We start from the raw sequence: 18,555 nt of genomic DNA, 5'->3' as shown, positions 1-18,555 counted from the left end.
CAGGCCAGCCCTTCTGCAGACTCCTGTGGTGGGAGTTCCCTGGGACGGGAAGCCCCTCAGCCCCTTCCCTCCGGGGGCAGGAACTGGGCCGGCCGAGCTTCCAGGCGTGTTTTCTCTGTTAAATGTACCTCTGTCTTTAAGCTGTCTCATTTTCTAATCGCTGGCATGTCTTGCCTAGAAAAGCATTTGGAATTGCTTATGTTCAATTACAGAAATAAAATGTCTTACTTGCTGTTGTAGAATCCCTGCACTTTTGCAGAAAGGCTGTTTTGTAAAAATCCAACCCCAAAATAACTTTTTCCGATGGTCATGCCAGTGATTCTTAACTTTAGGGTCATAGAGTGCCTTGATAATGTGATGAAGGTTTTAAATGGATTGTCCCACCCTAGAAAATGGCAAACAGAAAAATTCTGCACAGTATGGCCCCACCCCTTATCTTCCCCCTAACCAGTGCCAGCCCCCCTTCCTCCCAACTGTAGGAGCACCCACAGGCTCACCCTGGGCACATGAGGTGGGGGGGGGGTGACAATTTCTGCCTCTGGGTTGTGGGAGGAGTCAAGCCACTTAACAGTTCTGGGCCTCAATTTCCCTACCTGCAAGTGGAGATGTAACAGTACCTATCCCTAGGAGTTGTGAGGAGAACATACTTCAATGTGCATAAATTACTTAGAGCAGTGCCTGGCAGACAGCAAGAAGCAGGTCCTGGAACTGCATCCATTGAACATTTATTTGTCAAAGGCCTGGTCTGTGCCAGGCAGCGCGTGGAAGCACTGGGTGGGGGGGTGGAGGGGGTTGTACAATGGGAATCAAGGGGGTCACCACTCTGCCCATGGGGAGGCCACGCCACTTTGACTGCTGGGTGGGTATTTCAGCATCTGCAGCCAGATGTGTTCCCAGGAGGCTCTGCTTTCTGGCCAGATGTAAGGCCTGGCCATAGTGTGGGACTGGGTCTGCAGGTGGCCCTGCCAGGAGTCCTGCCATGTCCCTACCAGAGTGCCACGCAGCCAGGCCAGGGCTGAGCTGGGCGCCCAGAGCCCCAGGGCCAGGATACACCAGGACTCTCTTTCCTCTCAACCTCGGATCCTCTTTGCCCAGAACTGTGTTCCCAGGTGGCTGACGAGCCTGTCATGTGCCAGCCCTGCGCTGCCTGCGCTCCTCTGACCGGCTGTGGTGGTGGCACAGGCCACACTACTAGAGACAAGGCAGCCCCCCCACCCCCAGGTTCTCCTGGACCCTGAAACTGGAGGTCGGTGGGATATGCTTTCTCCACCTTGTACCACACTGAAGTTTTGTGGGGCACAGTGTGTGCCGGGGTGGGGCTCCCGGGAGCCAAGGACCCAGAGGTGGGTGAGGAGGAACCGCCTGCCTGCAGCCCCGCTGTGGCCTGAGTGGGGGGGGGAGTAAGGACTGCCCTGTGTGCAGGAGGGGAGACTCTCGTGGGCACGGTCCCAAGGCTGAGGGGGTCTGAGGCCCCAGCCTAGGGGGCAGGCCTCAGATGCGACCCCAGGTGGGCTTCCATGTGGAGAGAAGAAGCAGGGGGCTCCCAGGGAGTCACTGTAGGACACGCCAGGCTCCAGCCCTGAGAATCTCCTGTCCCCAAGGACCAGCTCAGCAGTGGGGACCAGGTACCCAGCAAGGGGGTCTGTCCCCAAACCTAGGGAGAGGCGGAACAGCCCCCCAGCGCAGGTGGGGGTCAGTCTGTAGCCACCATCTTCGGATGAGGAAGTGGAGCTGCTGCCCTGGAAGAGCTGTGTCTGAACCAGGCTCCCAGCTGTACCACGGCCAAGGCAGACAGCGTTTTAAAGGCTGGAGCCCCGTGTGTCAGGGCTTTTCAGGCAGGGCTGTTGTGCAGCCGCCACCGTGTCAGTGGGACTGGGTCCCAGGTGTCCCTCGCACCCCTTCTGCACTGATCGTGTAGGAACAGGAGGAGGGGGGCAGGTGGGGGGCAGAGAGCACCCGCAGGGTCCGGGCTGGGCAGCCGAGGGCTGCCTCTTCCTCACGGAGCCGGTCAGCCAGCAGTCTCACCAGGAGCTGGTTAGCCCAGGTTATGCCAAGGGCTGGGGAAACACGCTCATCCCAGAACCTGAGAAACAGGAAGCAGGCAAGCTGGTGCTCAGGCTTGGTGGCCCCGCCCACTTTGGCCCGGCTGTGCCCCTGGCACCTGTGCAGAGAGGTACACACACCACATGGCTGCACTCACCCCAGCGGCCCGTGTGCTGCGCCCTGCTCCTCCATGGCCTCTGTCACCTGGAAAGAGCACAGTCCAGGTCAGCTGCAACCCGCAGGAGCTGGAGGCCACCTCACTGCCACCCGCCCCACCTCCAGACCGGCTCTCTCTGCTTCCACATCCTGGCTAAAAATACGAGCTCATGGGTGCACCCCTGCCTTGGTGCCCACCTGGTTGATGCACAGCACAGGGCTCTGGAAGGCACTGCTCAGCTCACGCAGCGCGGCCCCCAGGGACTGCAGACGCCTGGCCCTGGGGGCGGAGGCCTGGCTGTCAAATTCACAGCGGAATGGGGCTGCCACCGAGTCGATGATCACCAGGCGAGCCATGCCCCGAGACAGCAGTACGGGGACCTTCTTATTCACACACTCCAACAAGGTGTCCTGTGGGGACAGCTGTCATTGTCTATGCTGGTCAGCAAGCCCCCGCCCCAGGTGACCAGACCCCGTTTGGACTGTCACTCGACCGTCTGACTCAAAACGTTCCTGCCCATCGGGCTCACAGTGCCCATACTCTGTAGTCCCCATACTCTGAGCCCAATTCTGTATTTTTCTCAAAAAGGCTCCAACTATAGAAGCTTCAGGGTCACACAACTGGTTCCCTGGGCCCCATGTCCTTCCTCTGGCCCTCCCAGGCAGTCACCCCTTGGCTGTGCCAACACTGTCCTCTGTAGAGGCGTCCTTTGCGCAGGCTCCTGAGTGAGTCCTTGGAGGGGTCTGCTCTCCTTCTGCCATGGTTTCACCCTCTCCCCCTCACAGGTCAGCAGCAACCAGCCCCCTCCTTCAGTGGCCCCACACCAGGTACTCAGACCACCCGAACCTGGCCACAGTGCCACCAAAGCCAGCCCATGGTGGCCATGACCACCTGGGCCATGACCTCTTCAGATGCTCAGCAAGGCAGGGGCCTGATGCCCTTCAGGCGTTACTCAGGCGAGTCAGGCCTGGCCTCCCTCTGCCAAGCCATGGGGCACTCTGGGAGACCACCTGGGGGTCAGGATGGGGCTGTAGGTTGAGACACCCTCAAGGCCAGTGCCTCCCGTGCACCCAGCCCTGTGCTCTGAGCTGGCCTGGCCTGGCCAAGGGGTGGAAACGGCCCTGTGCCCAGCGGCTCCCAGGAGAGCTTCCAGGGGTGGGGCCTCCAGGGAAGGCAGGTGTCCTCGGCCTCCCTCTGGGTGCTGCCGTGGCCTGTGGGTGCCAGGGCCATTGGCATGGCTGGCCTGGCCTCTGACAGCAGAGCTTGGTGAGCCGTGGTGATGGGGGAGGGTGGCACAGCTGCTCCTGGCACCAAGCAGGGTAGTTCAGGCCCCATGGGCCTTGCCAGCAGCTCTGGCCAGATGGAGGCTGCTAAGGGGTCCTTAGGCTGCCCCTCAAGTCCAAGGTCTGCAGCCACACACATAGTGTCACGCCCGGAGCTCTGAAGACGCCTGAGGGCCCGCCTGCACGCCCTGAGTGAAACTCGTCTGTGCTTCGTCTCCAGGGCGTCTCTGGCCGAGCCTCTTTTTGTGGAAAACGACAGCAGCAGCAGTGGCCTGGAAGACGCCACCGCTAACGTGAGTCCCACGGCCTGCAGCCCCAGGAAGCAGGCAGCTGGGCCAGGGAGGGACTCTGCACGTGCAGGGACTGGGGAGGCTGGGGATGGGCAAGTGGTGACTGCTGCTAGCTGCCGGGCTGGGCCTCCAACAGGGGCTTGGCTCAGAGGTCCCCATCCTCATCCACGCCCAAGGGCCACAGAGGAGTCGGGGTGGGGGTGGGAACGGCACCAGGCTCTGCTTATGCAAGAGAAGGCTCTGTGTCCACACCCCTGGCCTCCCCCGTGCTAGATGCAGGCCTTTGGTGCTCCAGAGAGCAGAGACCAAAGACACACCGGTCCCCCATGACCCCTCGGCCCCAGGGAGGCTCACAACCAGCAACACCCTCTTCTCTAGGCAGACTTGGGGTGGGGGCTCCCCAGAGAGCTGTTTCCAGAACAGAACTTAGTAACACTGTCAGGTTTTGGCGGCCCAGCCCTGACCTGCTATCTTCTCTTGCAGTGACCCCGACCTGGCCCCGCTCCAGGATGGGACTGCCGAGTGTGGCCCGGAGCTGGCCCGGGACAGCCAGGGCGGCAGGGAGGGCCCCTGGCCGGGAGCTGCGGCGCCCACTCATTTCTCCTGCGTCTGTGTGTGGGGGGCATGATACTAATGACCACAAGGCTGGCGTGACCTTGGGGCTGGAGCTGGGCCTAAGCTGGTGCCCTGGTGCGGCGTGGCCTCTCCCAGGAGACCTGGGGCATGAGCTGGGCCCACGGCTCCCTTCCCATGTGTAACCTCCTCACGTTGTGTGCGATAATGTATTCTATTGTACATTTTTTTAAATTAAAAGTTTATATGCCTTATGCTTTACTTGAAAGTTTTTATAAGACCTCTTAGAAGTGGGGGAAGGCTGGCTGGGCGCGGTGGCTCACGCCTGCAATCCCAGCACTTTGGGAGGCTGAGGCGGGTGGATCACCAGGTCAGGAGATCGAGACCATCCTGGCTAACATGGTGAAACCCCGTCTCTATTAAAGATACAAAGAATTAGCCAGGCGTGGTGGCGGGTGCCTGTAGTCCCAGCTACTTGGGAGGCTAAGGCAGGAGAATGGCGTGAACCCGGGAGGCGGAGTTTGCAGTGAGCTGAGATTGCGCCACTGCACTCCCGCCTGGGCGGCAGCGAGACTCCGTCTTAAAAAAAAAAAAAAAAAGTTGGGGAAGGCCCACCCAGGAGCTGCTCTGCCAGGCCACAGCCACGTCTAGGGTGGGCTAGACATGGCAGCTGCTCCCCCTGCACAGGGCGGAATTTCCTTATTTGCCTTTGGTCAGGGGTTTACTCCCAAACTTCCCATCTTTTATTCTGCATCTTTTCTACTTCATCACTTCTCCCTCCCAGGATGATCTCTATAAACTAAGCACTGACAGCTCACAGCACTGCTGCCCCAGCTGCAGGGATGGGTCCCAGCCTCTCTTGCCTGCTTCTTGGCTACAGGATGGACTCCACTGGCCCCCGGTGAGTGGTCCCTGCTCTCTGCAAGGCCCTGCCATGGGTCCCTCCTCCAAGCCCAGCCAGTGTCTGCAGGGAAGCCAGCAGCCAGGCAGTGATCAAGGATCTGAGGTCGCCTGTCTGAGCTGGGTGCCCGGCAGGCCTTGGCTAGGTGGAGTCCCTGTGCCCCTAGTGAGGGCCTCTTCCCCTCAGAGGCAAGGGTGAAACCAACACAGCTATCTCACCAGGACAGCAGCCTGGAGAGCAGGTCCCATCCTTCTCAGGGCGGTGGTCTCCTGGGGCAGCTGGTCAGGGGCCCACAGCCCAGAGGAGGCCCTTGCCACCCGCCTGGGGCTTCTCTTCCCCACTCCGTCTTCATAGGCAGGGTTGACAGATGGTATACAGGCGCCCAGTTACATCTGAGTTTCAGATCATGAAGAAAGTTGATCTGAATATGGGCATCCTCATTCTAGAACACGCTTCGAAGCTGCCTGAGATTCAGATGTAACTGGGTGTCGCAGCCTGCCGCCCTGCCTGCATGACCCACAGCCACTCCTGGCCAGGATTCTGTTTGGCCAAACTGCTGTCAGGCTCCTGAGCCTCCTCCTAGGCCCATCTGTGCATGTCCTCGTGAAATCCAGTTTTGGCAATCCCTGCTGAGATTGTAGCAGGACCCCTGCCCTCCGTATCCAGTCACCCTCAGTAGCTGACTGGTCCATCCTCCACAGTCCCCAGGGGCAGTCTGATCCCCAAGGCCCACCTTCAGCAAGGGTCCTGGCAGGATGCTTCAGTCAGAACCCCCTCCCCTGCCAGTTCCTCTCAGTCACTCTCCATCCTCTGACCCCACCTGTTCCTTGGGCGTAAACCCCCACGACCCATGCTGTGTTCAGAGCTGAGCCCCATCTCTCCCTGCCCTGCTGCGAGACCCCATTGCCGTGGTGGCTACACCTGCCCCAGTGGTCCTGAATAGCTTGCCTTAGGGGTGTCATGGGGCTTCTCCCACACTCACCACATCAGCCACGTGCTCGATGAAGATCTGGCTGCCAAATCGGAGCTTCTGAAGCAGCTCTCCTGGAACGTCAGTGCGCAGCCGTGGCTGCTGGGCCATGAGCTGCTGCAGGCGCTTGTGCGGGAAGGCGTCTTCCGTGCAGATGTAGACGGCTCCTGGGAAGTGAGAGTGCCTGATGTGCCCAAGGGACTCCAGACGGGCCTGTGACTGCCACACAAATCAAGCGCAGATGTCTCCCGCCATTTCTAACTCTCTGCCCCTCATAGGTTCTTTGCCCCTGGCCCGGGGAGGGAGGAGGCTGGTGCTGGTTCTCACCCTCCCACTGGCAGCCACCTTCGGGGCCAGGTGACCCCTCAGGAGGAATACGGGCTGGGCCTCTACTTCTGACACCCAGGCAAGGACTTCCCCTGTCCTGGGCCCTGGGCTGGAATGGCCACAGATGGGAGGTCTCTCCTGCTCCACCCTGCCCCTCCTTCCCCCTGTGCCCCTCTGTTCCCCACTGCAGGGCAGGGAGCAAGTGGCAGCATCAGGGCAACGCCTTCTGGAAATGGCCCCTGAGCCCCGACACACGGCCACCCTCAAGGCCCCCACTGAGCAAGTGTTTCCTCTCTTCAAAGCTCTTGCAATCTGGACTCCATGGTGCAATTCAAAAAGCCAGCTTGAAAAGACACGTGTTGGTGAGGATGTGGAGAAGGCGGACCCCTGACCCCTGCGTGCTGCCGCTAGGAATGTAAAATGGTGCAGCTCGGAAAACAATTGGTACTTCCTTAAAAAGTTAAACACAAATCACATGACCCAGCAGCCCCACTCCTAGGTAGATACCCAAGAGAAAACACGTCCGCCTGGAGACAAATACCAATGTCCACCGTAGCACGTTTCATGACAGCCCTGGGGGAGACGGCCCAAAGGCCACCAACTGAGGAGTGGACGAATGGAATGCGGCCCATCCTTACAGTGGGATGATTCAGTCTTAAAAGGGAAGGCAGTTTTGACACCTGCTCCAGCATGGATGAACCTCGAAAACGCAATGCCAATGAAGGAAGCCCGTCACGAGACCATGTGCTGTCCGGTTTCACTCGCGTGGAGCTCCCAGGACAGGAAGAGCCACAGGTAGAGAAAGGGGAGGCAGGCTGCTGGGGGTGGGGCTGACTGCTCATGGGTGGGGTGTCCTTTTGGGGTGAGGGAACTGTTCTGGAATTGGATAGTGGTGACGGGCACAGAACTTTGTGCTTCTATTAAAAGCCACTGAATTTATTTTTTATTTTTTATTTTTGAGAGACAGAGACTCACTCTGTCTCCCAGGCTGGAGTGCAATGGCGCGATCTCAGCTCACTGCAACCTCTGCCTCCCAGGTTCAAGTGATTCTCCTGCCTCAGCCTTCTGAGTAGCTGGGATTACAAGGCATGCGCTACTATGCCCAGCTAATTTTTGTATTTTTAGTAGAGACTGGGTTTCACCATGTTGGTCAGGCTGCTCTGGAACTCTTGACTTCATGATCCGCCTGCCTTAGCCTCGGCCTCCCAAAGTGCTGGGATTACAGGCGTGAGGCACTGCACCTATCAGGCCGAACTGTACACTTTTAGAGGGAATTTTATGGCACGTAAATTACATCTCAATTTAAAAAACAGGAATGCTTAGGGGGACTGATTTGAGTAATAATAAAACTCCAGTTTCCTGCAAAAACAAAAACTAAAACAAAAAAAAGGCCGGCGAGCTCTCTTAAGCATTGACTATGCCAGGAAGGCTGCCCAGCCAGGAGCCCGTGGCCCATGGAGGTCGTCCTGTTCCTGCAGTAGCGCATGCAGTTGTGGGAGAGCCAGCACCCCCACGCTGGGTCATGCAGCCTGTTTGTGAGTGTCCGCATAACCTTTATTTCTGACCTGATTTTGTTTTGACAGAATTTCAAACATAAAGAAGAGTTGCAAAAATGGGTCAGGAACCCCCTGCCCCATTCTGTTCAGAACTAAGCTTCTGAGAAGCATCTGGCCCACTTGAGGCCAGGGACGTACAAATACTGCCTTGGGAGGCCACATCCCTTTTGTGGCTGGTTCCCTTCCCCACCAGTGTCCCCAGCCGTGACTGTGCCCCTAGTCAGGAGGCCACAGGAAGATCGGGGCCCTGGGCTTTCTCCGTCCTGTTGGCTGGAGAGAGGCTGGGCTTGAAGGCTCGGAAGCAGGTGAAACCGGTCAAGCAGCGTGTTTTTGTTGGGGTGACGTATGTAGGGGCTGCACAGTCATGGGGACATCGTGAAGCTGGCAGGAGGGTGGCTGTGGGCAGCCCAGCGGTGGGCGGGGCCCCAGCAGGCCTGGGAGAGCCTCACGCGGCTTAAGCATGGGACTCGGAATCACTCCAGAGCCCGCCTGCCACTTTCTTTTCAAAATTCGGGCCTTTAGATTGGATCCAGGAAAAGAAGTCATTTCCCCAGGAAAGCACATCTGATCCCTAGCCTTGCATGTGGTCATGGTGGCCGTGGGGCCTCCTCCCTGCCCCTGGCCTGCAAGGCTGAACTGTGCTCTCATCCACAGCAGTCACTGGGCTGGGCACAGCTGGGGCATTCAGGAAGGGTGTCCTCAGGCTTCCGTGTCCCTGGGTAGTGGGGAGTATGGGCTTCACTGAAAAGGCCAACGGGGTGGAAGCTCAGGGGGAGTCATTGCACAAATCAGATTTGCATGAAGCCTGGCGCGGAGGACGCTGGAGAATGAGGGCGGCTCCCGTCCCGTCCCTGAGCACGCTCCAGTCCCGCCTCCACCTCACAGCAGCTCTTCCGTGGGGCAGGTGGGAGACTCCCGTTTTCAAGGCCAACTCCTATCCTCCCGGCTTCTGGCTGTCTCCAGGCTCATCCCTGAGACCAGCCGCAGGGACTCAGGCACCTGACAGGAGGGCACCCTCCCCTGGGCTGCAGGGACAAAAATGCCTGTGGCGTGAGCAGACCCCAGCTGGACTCTCAGGAGACCCTCACCCTCCACCCAGCACTGAAGCCCGGGCAGGCACAGCACACCCTGAGTCCCGGGGATGACACTGACCTGAGGGTGGCAGAGGTGAGGTTCCCAGCCACACTGCAGCTGGCAGGTCAGGCCCGTGAGGAGGTGGCTGGCTGGGCCTGTGGGTCCAGGGCCTGGGGTCCCGCCCTGTGTGGGAAGTGAGCCTAGCAGATGCGCTCGAAGGCGCCACTGATGAAAAATGCTGCCACTCTGTGTTCACGTGGAGTTTAAGACAACGTGGGAATCGCATGTTGACACCAGGGAATTGGTTTAAAAGTTAAGGAGCTGCTAAGAAACATCTCTCCTACTCACAGCTCACAGTTTAAAACTACGTGAACTTTTAACACCTGAGAGACCCAAGCAGGCACGCTCTGAAAGCTTCAGTCCAATGCAGGGAACCCTCGTTTCACAGACAGCCGTACAGGCTCAAGGGGCCGTGCCACGAGCATACCCGGCCTGGCGGCGGGGCACCCGGGAGAAAGGCCGTGCTGCCAGCTCTGTGGACTCTGTGCTTGGCAGTTGTGCTGAACGTGGGCCAGCATCGCTGTGCTCAGCCAGCGACCCCTGGGGGCCTAGCTCTGCTGAGGGCCGGCTGCCTGGTGGTGGAGTTCGTACCCTCCCACCCCTCCTGCTGTCAGCTGAGCCCAGCCTCACTTCCCCCTCCCTGTTCTGGAAGGAGCGAGGGCAGTCAGGGCGAGAAGGAGGGAGACGCAACGGTAGGAACAGCGCAAGAGGCGGCCATTCCCCCGCCTCAACGGAAAGCTGTCCCGCATACAGCAGGGGCCGCCCACCTGCCCAGACCCCACGGAAGGGGTGGCCACTCACCAGCCTCCAGGCCTCCGTGCTGCCGCGGGAACTGCACAGCCAGGCAGAGCTGCAGCGCCAGCTGGGTCTTCCCTGCCGAGCTGCGTCCGGCCAGCTCAGTGATGCCGTCCAGGGGCAGGCCGCCGCGGAGGAGCGCGTCCAGCACCGGGCAGCCGAGGCTCAGGCGCTGGTGCTGCGCGGGGAACCGCTGCTTCTGCTGGTGCAGCTGCAGTGCTAAAGGGCAGGGATGGCGTCAGGCCTGACTCTCCTGGGCCTGCGGGCAGGGCTGGGGACTGCGGGAGGCACGGCCAGCCTGCCTGTGCCAGGTGCAGTACGACCGGAGCACAGGTGCCTGCGGTCACGAGGGGTGAGCAAGGTGCTGAGGGCAGGGAGGTGTGGCCCGGCCGGGAAGGACGGGTGTACCTGAGATGCAGAGTCAGGGGGAGCCCCAGGGCCACCATCACATGCCCCCAGGGATCCCCCTATGGGGCAACTGCAGCACCAGACGCCTTCAGCCAAAGCTTCCAGAGAGCCCCGAAGCACTCCCTAACTGCCTCCATGTGAAGAAAAAGGCCCAACTCCATCCAGCTGGGATGCCCTGGGGTGCTGAACCGTTCTCAAGTGGCTTTAACGGGCTCCCCCCCGCGTGCTGTCAGTGCTCTGTGACAGACACCATTCTAGAGCAATGCTGGTCACAGCCTCTTGGCTAAAGGGCCTTGGATGAGCCATTCAACACAGCCTCCTCCATGACACCGAAGCCCCTCAGGGCGAGGCTCAAGGTGGGACACGTGGTGCAGGCTGCGCTCTTGGCCTGGGGCCTGGGCCGGGAGGGGGAGCCCCTCCCTCGGAGTCTGCACACTGCCTTGGGCACCCCGTCCAGGTGGAGCAGGCCACCCTGACTGTGAGGCCTGCCCAGAGCCCTGCCCACAGCACCATGTGTGCGGCCGTGGCACCTGCCCACCATGGCAGCCCCAAGTTCAGTGTGTTCCTTGGGGCCCGGGCCACTGAGCCACCTGCAGGGGAGGGAGGACCCTGCTCATGCCAGGACTCCGCTGCCCACTAGGGCCTGCTCAGATGCAGGGATGGAAACCTTGTCAGTCCAGGCACATGGGGTTCCCTGGGTACCTCCTTCCCCTGCAGAGACCTGGTTTCCCACACGTGGTGGTGGGACCGCGGCCAGGGCCCCATCTCACACCGTGCCCGCACTGCCAGAGCCTGAAGGGCTCTGGGTGCTGACTGCCAAATCCACCCCTGCTTCCTGCACCCCCCTCCTCTGGCCCATGGAGCAAGGTCCCCAGGAGGCCCCACAGCCCCTCTGTGTCCACCTCATGCATCTTCTGACCCGATGCTGTGACCACAGCCCCATGGGTGTAGGACAAGCAAGATGGGAACTCTGGGGCTGGAGCAGCTGCCACACGCCCTGAGGCTGGTCCCTGGGTGGAGTCTGCACAGCCCCACGCCCTGCACCACTGGGACCATGATGCTGGAGCCACATGTCACCCCTGGCAGAGATGCCAGGACCCACCTACCTGTAACGATGCTGCTTCCCCGCAGGTGTAAGGAGGCCGTTCTCAGCAAGTGCCAGACCTCGGGGCTGGAGAGGTTGGTCAGTCTCTTCAAGTCTGGTCCAGAAAAGCGTAAAACCTCCTTTACCGATTTCAGTTTGGCTGAAATAACACAGATAAATTACAGGAAAATGTCAGACTGTCATAATGCAGGGCAACACAGTGATAAAAGGTGCTTTGTAAGAGCGCTGTGAGAGCACCGTGCTTCCGATTCTGGGGACAAGGTAGGTAGGGACCGGATCCCCTGCTCCCTGGAAACCCTGGACAGTGTGGCGTGGCGTCCAGCAGCCCTGGGTCCTGGCACTCGGACGGACGCCAGCCTCGTGAGCTGGGGCAGAAGCCAGAAGACGGGGCCGGGCAGGTCCCGGTGCTGACAGCAGGTCCCAGCGCTGAGAAGAAACGACAGGCACCCAATTCCATGCCAGCTGGAGACAGTGCTCCAGAAAGGGGCAGGAAAAAACCAGCACCGAGCTTTCCACCACCCGCCCACCAGGCACGGATCCGGGCTGAGCCGCGGGTGAGGACACGTGCCCTGGGGAGGGGAGTGCTGGGAGGGAAGCAGAGCCCAAGTCCAAACGCCAGCTGTGCAGGGCAGTCAGGGCAGGGGGCAGAGCACGTGCAAATCAGAACGGTGGTGGCAGCAGTTACAGAGGTGCAGATCCCCAGGACCTGCCATTTGGGAAGGAGGGCAAGGAAGTTAATTTTGGACTCGGATAAGTGCATCACTTTCTAATTTCAAACTCGTAGAAAGACGACAAATGCTGCAGACTGATCAGCTGATCAGGGAAGTGCGAGGAAGCGCACACGAGAGGGAGCAGTGGTGGATGAAGGGCCCTGCCTGGCCACGGAGACTTACACTCGCCACATCAGAACCCCCCTCAACACGGGTGTGCTGAACGCTGCAGTGAAAAGACAACCATTGTCAGGCTGGAAAACAGTAAGCACTGGTGTGATCTTCAGAAAAGCCACACAGAAAACACAAGGAGATGGACAGGTGGGAATGAAGAAAGCGCCCCTGGGTTTCACCAGATCCAGCGGAGAGGGCTTCCCGCAGACAGGCTGCTCCAGAAGGCTCTGTGGGCCCTGAGGACTCGCCGGGATCGGGGCTATGGCGGGGCGCTCCCCCTGGTAAGCCTCACAGCCCCAGCACCCTTCACAGCTACGAAGTCTGCAGGGACTTCTGGAAACATTGGTTTTTGGATAAGAGACACAGGTAAGAAAGGAACTCCCTGGCTGAGCCCTTCTCTGTCCCTGCTCTGCAAGCGTCGTGTCTGCAGCTGTGGCAGCAGCTGTGATCACAAGGCCACCAACAGCCAAGGATGGAGGGTCAGGACAGCGAGGCCCTGCCCTGTCACCAGGCCGCTGCAGCAGCTCCATGAGCGCTCCGGCTTCTCGCCGCAGACAGCGTGCTGAGGTTCACGTAGCTGAGGCCCTGGGAGACGGGGGAGGATGGAAGATGGCAGGAGGGTCCCCGGATGACAGCCAGGCGGCTGGCATGGGGAGCAGGGGGCAGGGGCTGCACGTGGGGCCTGAGCTTTGAGCATTTACTAACTCGGGGGATAAAAGATGCTGTAAGAAAGAAAAGGATCCCCTGCAACACCACAGCAGGTTCAACAATGGCCAGCATGCACCCAGTCACAACCCTGACGGCTGATGTCACCCAAACTAGGTTCTAAGCACGGGCAGTGAGCTGGGGGGAGAGGAGGTTGGGGTACACAGGTGTAGGCACGCTCAGTCCTCACAGCCCCCAACAGAAGTCCATGGATAATCAATAACACTGACAAATCAAACATTACACATCAACACATTTAGGAGCCCAGATGTAAATATTTTTTTAAAAAATAACTAAAAGATGGCAGGGCGCGGTGGCTCACGCCTGTAATCCCAGCACTTTGGGAGGCCAAGGCGGGCGGATCACGAGGTCAGGAGATCAAGACCATCCTGGCTAACACAGTGAAACCCCGTCTCTACTAAAAATACAAAAAATTAGCTGGGCGTGGTGGTGGGCGCCTGTAGTCCCAGCTACTCGGGAGGCTGAGGCAGGAGAATGGTGTGAACCTGGGAGGCGGAGCTTGCAGTGAGCCGAGATCACGCCACTGCACTCCAGCCTGGGCAACAGAGCGAGACCCAGCTCAAAACAAAAAACAAACAAAAAAAAAACAAAAAAACAAAAAACTAAAAGACTTTATGTAGCTCCATTTTACCTTTTAGGCAATATACATGTATTACTTGGATAAAAATAAAAGTAACTGAAATCCATGCAGTTAAGAACACACACACACACAGCTGAAAATCCCACAGTACATCCCGCCCTCGGTTTAATAATCAGGGTAGGCAAAGGGAGGAAGGCTTAGCCAGCCAGCATTTTGTTAACCTGCCTTATATAAAGTGCACACACCCACCCACACCCTTTATGTAAATAGAAATAAATGTACCTTTCTTAATTGCAGCAATAATTCTGGGATTCAGGTCCAGTAGCTCCAAATCCATTTTGTTGGTGGGCTGGCCACCAGGATGAATAACTTCCCAGGAAAGACAGAACAATGGATGCAAATTCTGAGGCACTCGCCTTCAATTCAAAGCCTGTGGGAGGCCTGAACCAGGGAAGTGACAGCAGCCGAGGTGTCCGTGTCATCGGGCTCTGTCACTGAGGGTGGAGTTGACTTCACTGTAGAGGGAAGGCTGTCTAGCTACATCTAGGGCAACATGTCTGTAATTTACCTCTAAGAATTATTTAGCAGCTTAGAACCCATTCCAGACACTGATGCATTTGAAAAATCCCCCAAACCCACCACATTTACCCCCTGTGGAAAGTGCTAGAAATAAGACCATCCTCCCGTGGCAGGTGAGTGCCCTGCCCGACTCACCTCTCTGGGGCTCGGGGATGACCCGCGTGTTTTTGGCTGACTTGACTGAGGCATCTCTTGCACTCTGCAGTTTAATTTCCCTTAAGTGTCTCCCTGGGGACTCTGGAAAGAGTGGGAAGGTGAGTCTGGGATTGGCAGGGTGCTCAGGGAATCCGAACATCGGTGGCCCCCAGCTGTCTCAGCAGCCAACAGCAGAAGACAGCTTCCTGTGGGACGGGAGGAAGGCACTGTGGACCCCACCCAGCCTCTCCCAGGAAGGGAGCTGGCAGCCCTTCGACAGCCCGAGCCTGGCCCAGCGAGGGAGAAGCTCAGCTCTTCTCCCCTCCGGCCTCGGCGGGCTGCTCAGGGACTCAGCCTGGGGTCACATAAGGCCTTTCCAACAGGCCACTCGGCATCCCCTGTTGACTTCCCAAATGGCGAGACCAAGAGTGTCCAGGGCACCGGGAAACCGGAAGGAGCAGCCTCGAGGGCCGGGCCCAGGGTCCATGTCCTCCAGTGAGGCCCGGCGCCCTTGGCTGTAACCCAGCAGAGGAAAGGGCGGGCCACGGACTTGGAGAAGGTTTTCCCTTGGACCATGCAGAATGTGGCACTGGTCTGGACACGATCACGCTGGTCACTCGTATGCCCATGCTCAGCCTGCTCAGGGAGACAGGCCCGGCGTGGAGAACAGACTGCAGGAGCCACAGGCTGAGGCACGCCCCCAGGGACCTCGTGATGCGGGCAGGGCAGGGAAGCTGGTGCTCCAGGATGCGTTTCCTGCCCACGCACCAGGCTCCTGGGGCCCCACGGCCTGTGGGTTTTCTGAGCAAGGGACAGGGAGGTGCCCAGGCCTGGTTGCCCAGGCAGGCCTGACAGGAACTGGCGAGAAGCCACCCTGGAGGGCTGGGCGCAGGCCAAGGCAGGGCGGTGGGGCGCTGAACCAGCTCCAAACTGCTGGCAGAGCTGGCCAGAGTGAGGAAGTGAGGTTCCCAAGCACGGAAGGCAAATCAAAAAGGAATGCCACCTCCAGGGAAGGCACCACACTGCCAAAGGAGATGTGGCCTCGCCTGGCTCGAAAAGAGGTCATTTTCAGAACATGGGACTCTCCAAGCCCTGAGGACAGGAGGCAGCCTGGGGAGTATGAACCTCGCGCCTGGTAGGGGACCCCACACCCGAGGCACCACCCAAAACACAGCCCAGATCTGCACCGGAGGGATGGCTCCCTGAGCAGGTGTGACTGTCACAGACAGGCTGGGCCTGGGGGCTGTCAGGAGGCTGTGCCCCGGGCTGGGTCTGGATACAAAACTTGGACTGTGTCAAGCAGCGGGACACTGGCAGGAGCACCCGCAAGGCCAGCACGTGGCTGCAACGTCTCCCGCCTTCAGGAGGCGGGCCAAGGCACCTGGAAGCAGAGTGCCCACTGACGGATAACAGACTCACTGCCTGGCCAATGGCAGTCCGGCTCCTGAGGCTCCTCTGGGGCCCTCTGTGCACATCCTGGTGAGAACTTGGTTTAACAGGCCCGGCTCAAAGTCGGTTTAGCGAGGACCTCCTCCCGTGTCCCATCACCCTTGACAGCTGATGAGGCTCCTCATCTTCCACTGTCCCCAGGGCGGCCCGATCTCCTGGCAGGTCAGTTTAACCCGCATCCCCTTCACCCCTGGGGGTTCCTCTTAGCAACCTTCCACCCTCTGCCCTCGCCCAGCTCTGGAGCTATAAGCCGCCGCCAGCCCATGGCCTGTTCAGAGCTGAGCCCAGCCTCTCTCCCACTCCAAGACCCCGCTGTGGTGGTTCCAACACCTCTCAAAGTTTCTGAATGAAATCATGGTCTGCCTAACGTGCTTTCACAAGTATCCTGGAATATTTTCCCTTTAACACCAAGCACCTGCCACATCCGACACTGGCCCGGGAGCTCCACAGACAGCCCAGCACATGCCTCTCTGTCCCCTCACTGCTGTGAGGGGCAAGGGTGTGACTAGCCCATCGCTCTACACCGGGGTGAAGGCCACACACAGGGAGCAGCCCACAGCAGGCAAGGGGCTGGTCCAAGACATTGTGTGTCTTCCTGCAGCACCCGAGCTGAGCAATGACTTCAGGGGGACAGCTGATGTCACATGCTGCTAGGTGAGTACGGATGGTCACACCAGAGCTGTTAGGCTCACACGCCAGACTCCGGAAATTCAGACCCTGGAAATGCCGTGGTTACTGCCTGGAGCTACTCTGAGCCTTCCCAGGTGGACTCACTCCTCTGCCTCGGGCCCTGGGACCTGCTGTGTAGCTTTGAAGTGATTCAGAGCACTCACATAGTCTCATGTTTTGGGGTGACCTGAGCCCCCTGCGAAAGTGTGATGTTTTATCAGACCACATATGTGAGGACTCAAGTGAACTCTGCAACCTTGGGAATGCCACTTAAACCTTATCAGACACTCCCTTATGTGAGTTACTGACCCTGACTGCTGGACTGCAAAAATACAAATCAACTTGAAGGCTGGGCAGATGCTTTGAGGCAAGCTATACCCTGCTGGCCTGGGAGCTGGTCCTCGGTCCCAGCTTCTCAGAGAGCTCCCGCTCTCATGCTCTCCACTGCTACTAAGGCACACCTCGAACTCTAACCAGATCTCACCTTCCAGGGGCCCGCTCCATCCCAGCAGAGCAACTGGACTCTGGCCATTCTGGCACTCGCCTCCCTGCGGTGAATGCACCCCATCCATGGAGGCCCTGCTTCCCTGCCAGGTGTCTTCACCTCCTCCCCTCTGAGCACTGTGAACCCGAGAACAAATTGTCTTTGACAATAAACCGTGTGATTCGTGGAATCATACTTTGATCATCTCCTTATTTCCTCCACACACAAGGACCCCTGCACTGCCAGTGGTCACAGCAGAGGGCAGAGTCAGCCACAGGGACCCCACCTCACAGGCTTCAATGCTGCTGATGCCTGTCATCCCAGCACCGTGGGAGGCCAAGGCGGTGGGTCGCTTGAGCCCAGGAGGAGTTCAAGACCAGCATGGGCAACACTGCAAGACCTATTCTCTACCAAAGAAAAAAAAAAAAAAAAAAGCCGGGCGCCGTGGTGGCGCTTGCAGTCCCAGCTACTTGAGAGCCCGGGAGGTCGAGGTTGCACCGAGCTGTGATGGCGCCACTGCACTCCAGCCCGGGCGACAGAGCCAGACTGTCTCAAAAAAAAAACAATAAAAATTCACGCCTTGTAATAAGGAATTAAAGGCAGGATGAACAAACATTTTCTTCTTCTTCTTTTTTTTTTTTTTTTGCTTTTTGAGACCGAGTCTTTTTCTGTAGCCCAGGCTGGAGTGCAGTAATGTGATCTCGGCTCACTGCAACCTCCGCCTCCCGGGTCCTGGTTCAAACAATTCTCCTGCCTCAGCCTCCCAAGCAGCTGGGATTACAGGCACGTGCCACCATGCCCAGCTAATTTTTGTATTTTTAGTAGAGACGGGGTTTCACCATGTTGGCCAGGCTGGTCTTGAACTCCTGACCTCGTGATCCGCCCGCCTCGGCCTCCCAAAGTGCTGGGATTACAGGCGTGAGCCACCGCGCCTGGCCTAAAAGATTTTCTTTCCAAATCAAAGCATTAAAATAACTGTTCAGACCTCTCCCACTTCGATGCGAGGCCAGCGTGGTCCCAGGCGGAAGAGTGAAGGCATCGAAGGCCGGGGGCGCAGCCGCGGGCCCACCTCGGCCTCCCCCGAGCGGACGCCTCCCCGCGCACACCGGGGGCCCCGGAGACCGCCTTCCCCGCTCCGAGCGCACGCGGCCCTGCCCCGGGGAGGTGCCTGAACGCTACCCGAGCCGCGGCGGGCCCCCGGGGTGAGTGCTGCAGCCCCAGGCCCGCCTGCTCCCACAGGCTCGGGCAATGGAGACCCGCGGCCGCCCCCGCCCCTTGACCCTGCCTCACCCCTCACGCCCGCTGCCGCCCACGACCTCCAACCCCGCCGCCGCCCGACCCCGCAGCCCGGCTCGGCGGGCCTCACCTCCCGCGGGTTCCGCACTCCTCTTCGCGCCGTCCTGCCCCTCTCGGCCTTCTCCTCCAATAGGCGCCGAGCACCCTGAGTGGGCTACACCAATCAGAGACGAAGCGACGCTGACGTGACTGACTAGCTAACCAATCCAAA

The 18,555-nt window shown here is 59.1% G+C and overlaps 2 protein-coding genes across 21 annotated transcripts in view; one reads left to right on the top strand and one right to left on the bottom strand.

Annotated features, from left to right (window-relative positions):
* Nucleotides 1-4,607, top strand: part of KLC1 (kinesin light chain 1) — a 64,553-nt gene extending 59,946 nt beyond the window's left edge. For 7 of the 9 annotated variants that reach the window (XR_004027997.1, XR_004027996.1, XM_030803752.1 and 4 more), the window contains 2 exons: nucleotides 3,704-3,776; nucleotides 4,257-4,600. Coding sequence is in view for 7 of the 9 variants with exons in the window: in XM_030803756.1 (XP_030659616.1) it covers nucleotides 3,704-3,776; nucleotides 4,257-4,259 (76 nt within the window). In the remaining 2 variants the exon portion in view is untranslated. Of the gene's footprint in view, nucleotides 1-3,703; nucleotides 3,777-4,256 lie in introns of all 9 variants that reach the window. The other 2 variants (XM_030803757.1, XM_030803755.1) reach the window with 1 other exon arrangement.
* XRCC3 (X-ray repair cross complementing 3) lies at nucleotides 701-18,486 on the bottom strand. 12 transcript variants are annotated; one of them, XM_030803769.1, is made up of 10 exons: nucleotides 18,415-18,435; nucleotides 17,049-17,185; nucleotides 14,447-14,548; nucleotides 14,015-14,101; nucleotides 11,544-11,681; nucleotides 10,036-10,248; nucleotides 6,230-6,384; nucleotides 2,398-2,610; nucleotides 2,201-2,247; nucleotides 701-2,083 (listed from the first exon to the last, which is right to left on the bottom strand). In XM_030803769.1, the coding sequence occupies exons 2-10, from the start codon at nucleotides 17,134-17,136 to the stop codon at nucleotides 1,864-1,866; spliced, it is 1,263 nt and encodes a 420-aa protein (XP_030659629.1). In that variant the 5' UTR covers nucleotides 17,137-17,185; nucleotides 18,415-18,435; the 3' UTR covers nucleotides 701-1,863. The 12 variants fall into 12 exon arrangements, with proteins under 12 accessions (XP_030659629.1, XP_030659626.1, XP_030659627.1 ...); XM_030803766.1 differs by lacking the exon at nucleotides 18,415-18,435 and adding an exon at nucleotides 18,339-18,377; XM_030803767.1 differs by lacking the exon at nucleotides 18,415-18,435 and adding an exon at nucleotides 18,034-18,092.
* Nucleotides 18,487-18,555: the final 69 nt, after the last annotated feature.

This window comes from Nomascus leucogenys, chromosome 22a (assembly GCF_006542625.1).
Source record: "Nomascus leucogenys isolate Asia chromosome 22a, Asia_NLE_v1, whole genome shotgun sequence".
NCBI classification, from domain to species: domain Eukaryota; kingdom Metazoa; phylum Chordata; class Mammalia; order Primates; family Hylobatidae; genus Nomascus; species Nomascus leucogenys.
This window is presented reverse-complemented; position numbering and strand designations above follow the sequence as displayed.

Coding starts and splice junctions, on each gene's coding strand:
- XRCC3 (XM_030803764.1), bottom strand. CDS start 12,302: ATGCACTTATCCGAGTCCAAAATTAACTTCCTTGCCCTCCTTCCCAAA. Junction 6,385..10,035: donor GCACGGAGGCCTGGAGGCTG/GTGAGTGGCCAC, acceptor CTCACTTCCCAG/GAGCCGTCTACATCTGCACG. Junction 2,611..6,229: donor TCGAGCACGTGGCTGATGTG/GTGAGTGTGGGA, acceptor CTGTCCCCACAG/GACACCTTGTTGGAGTGTGT.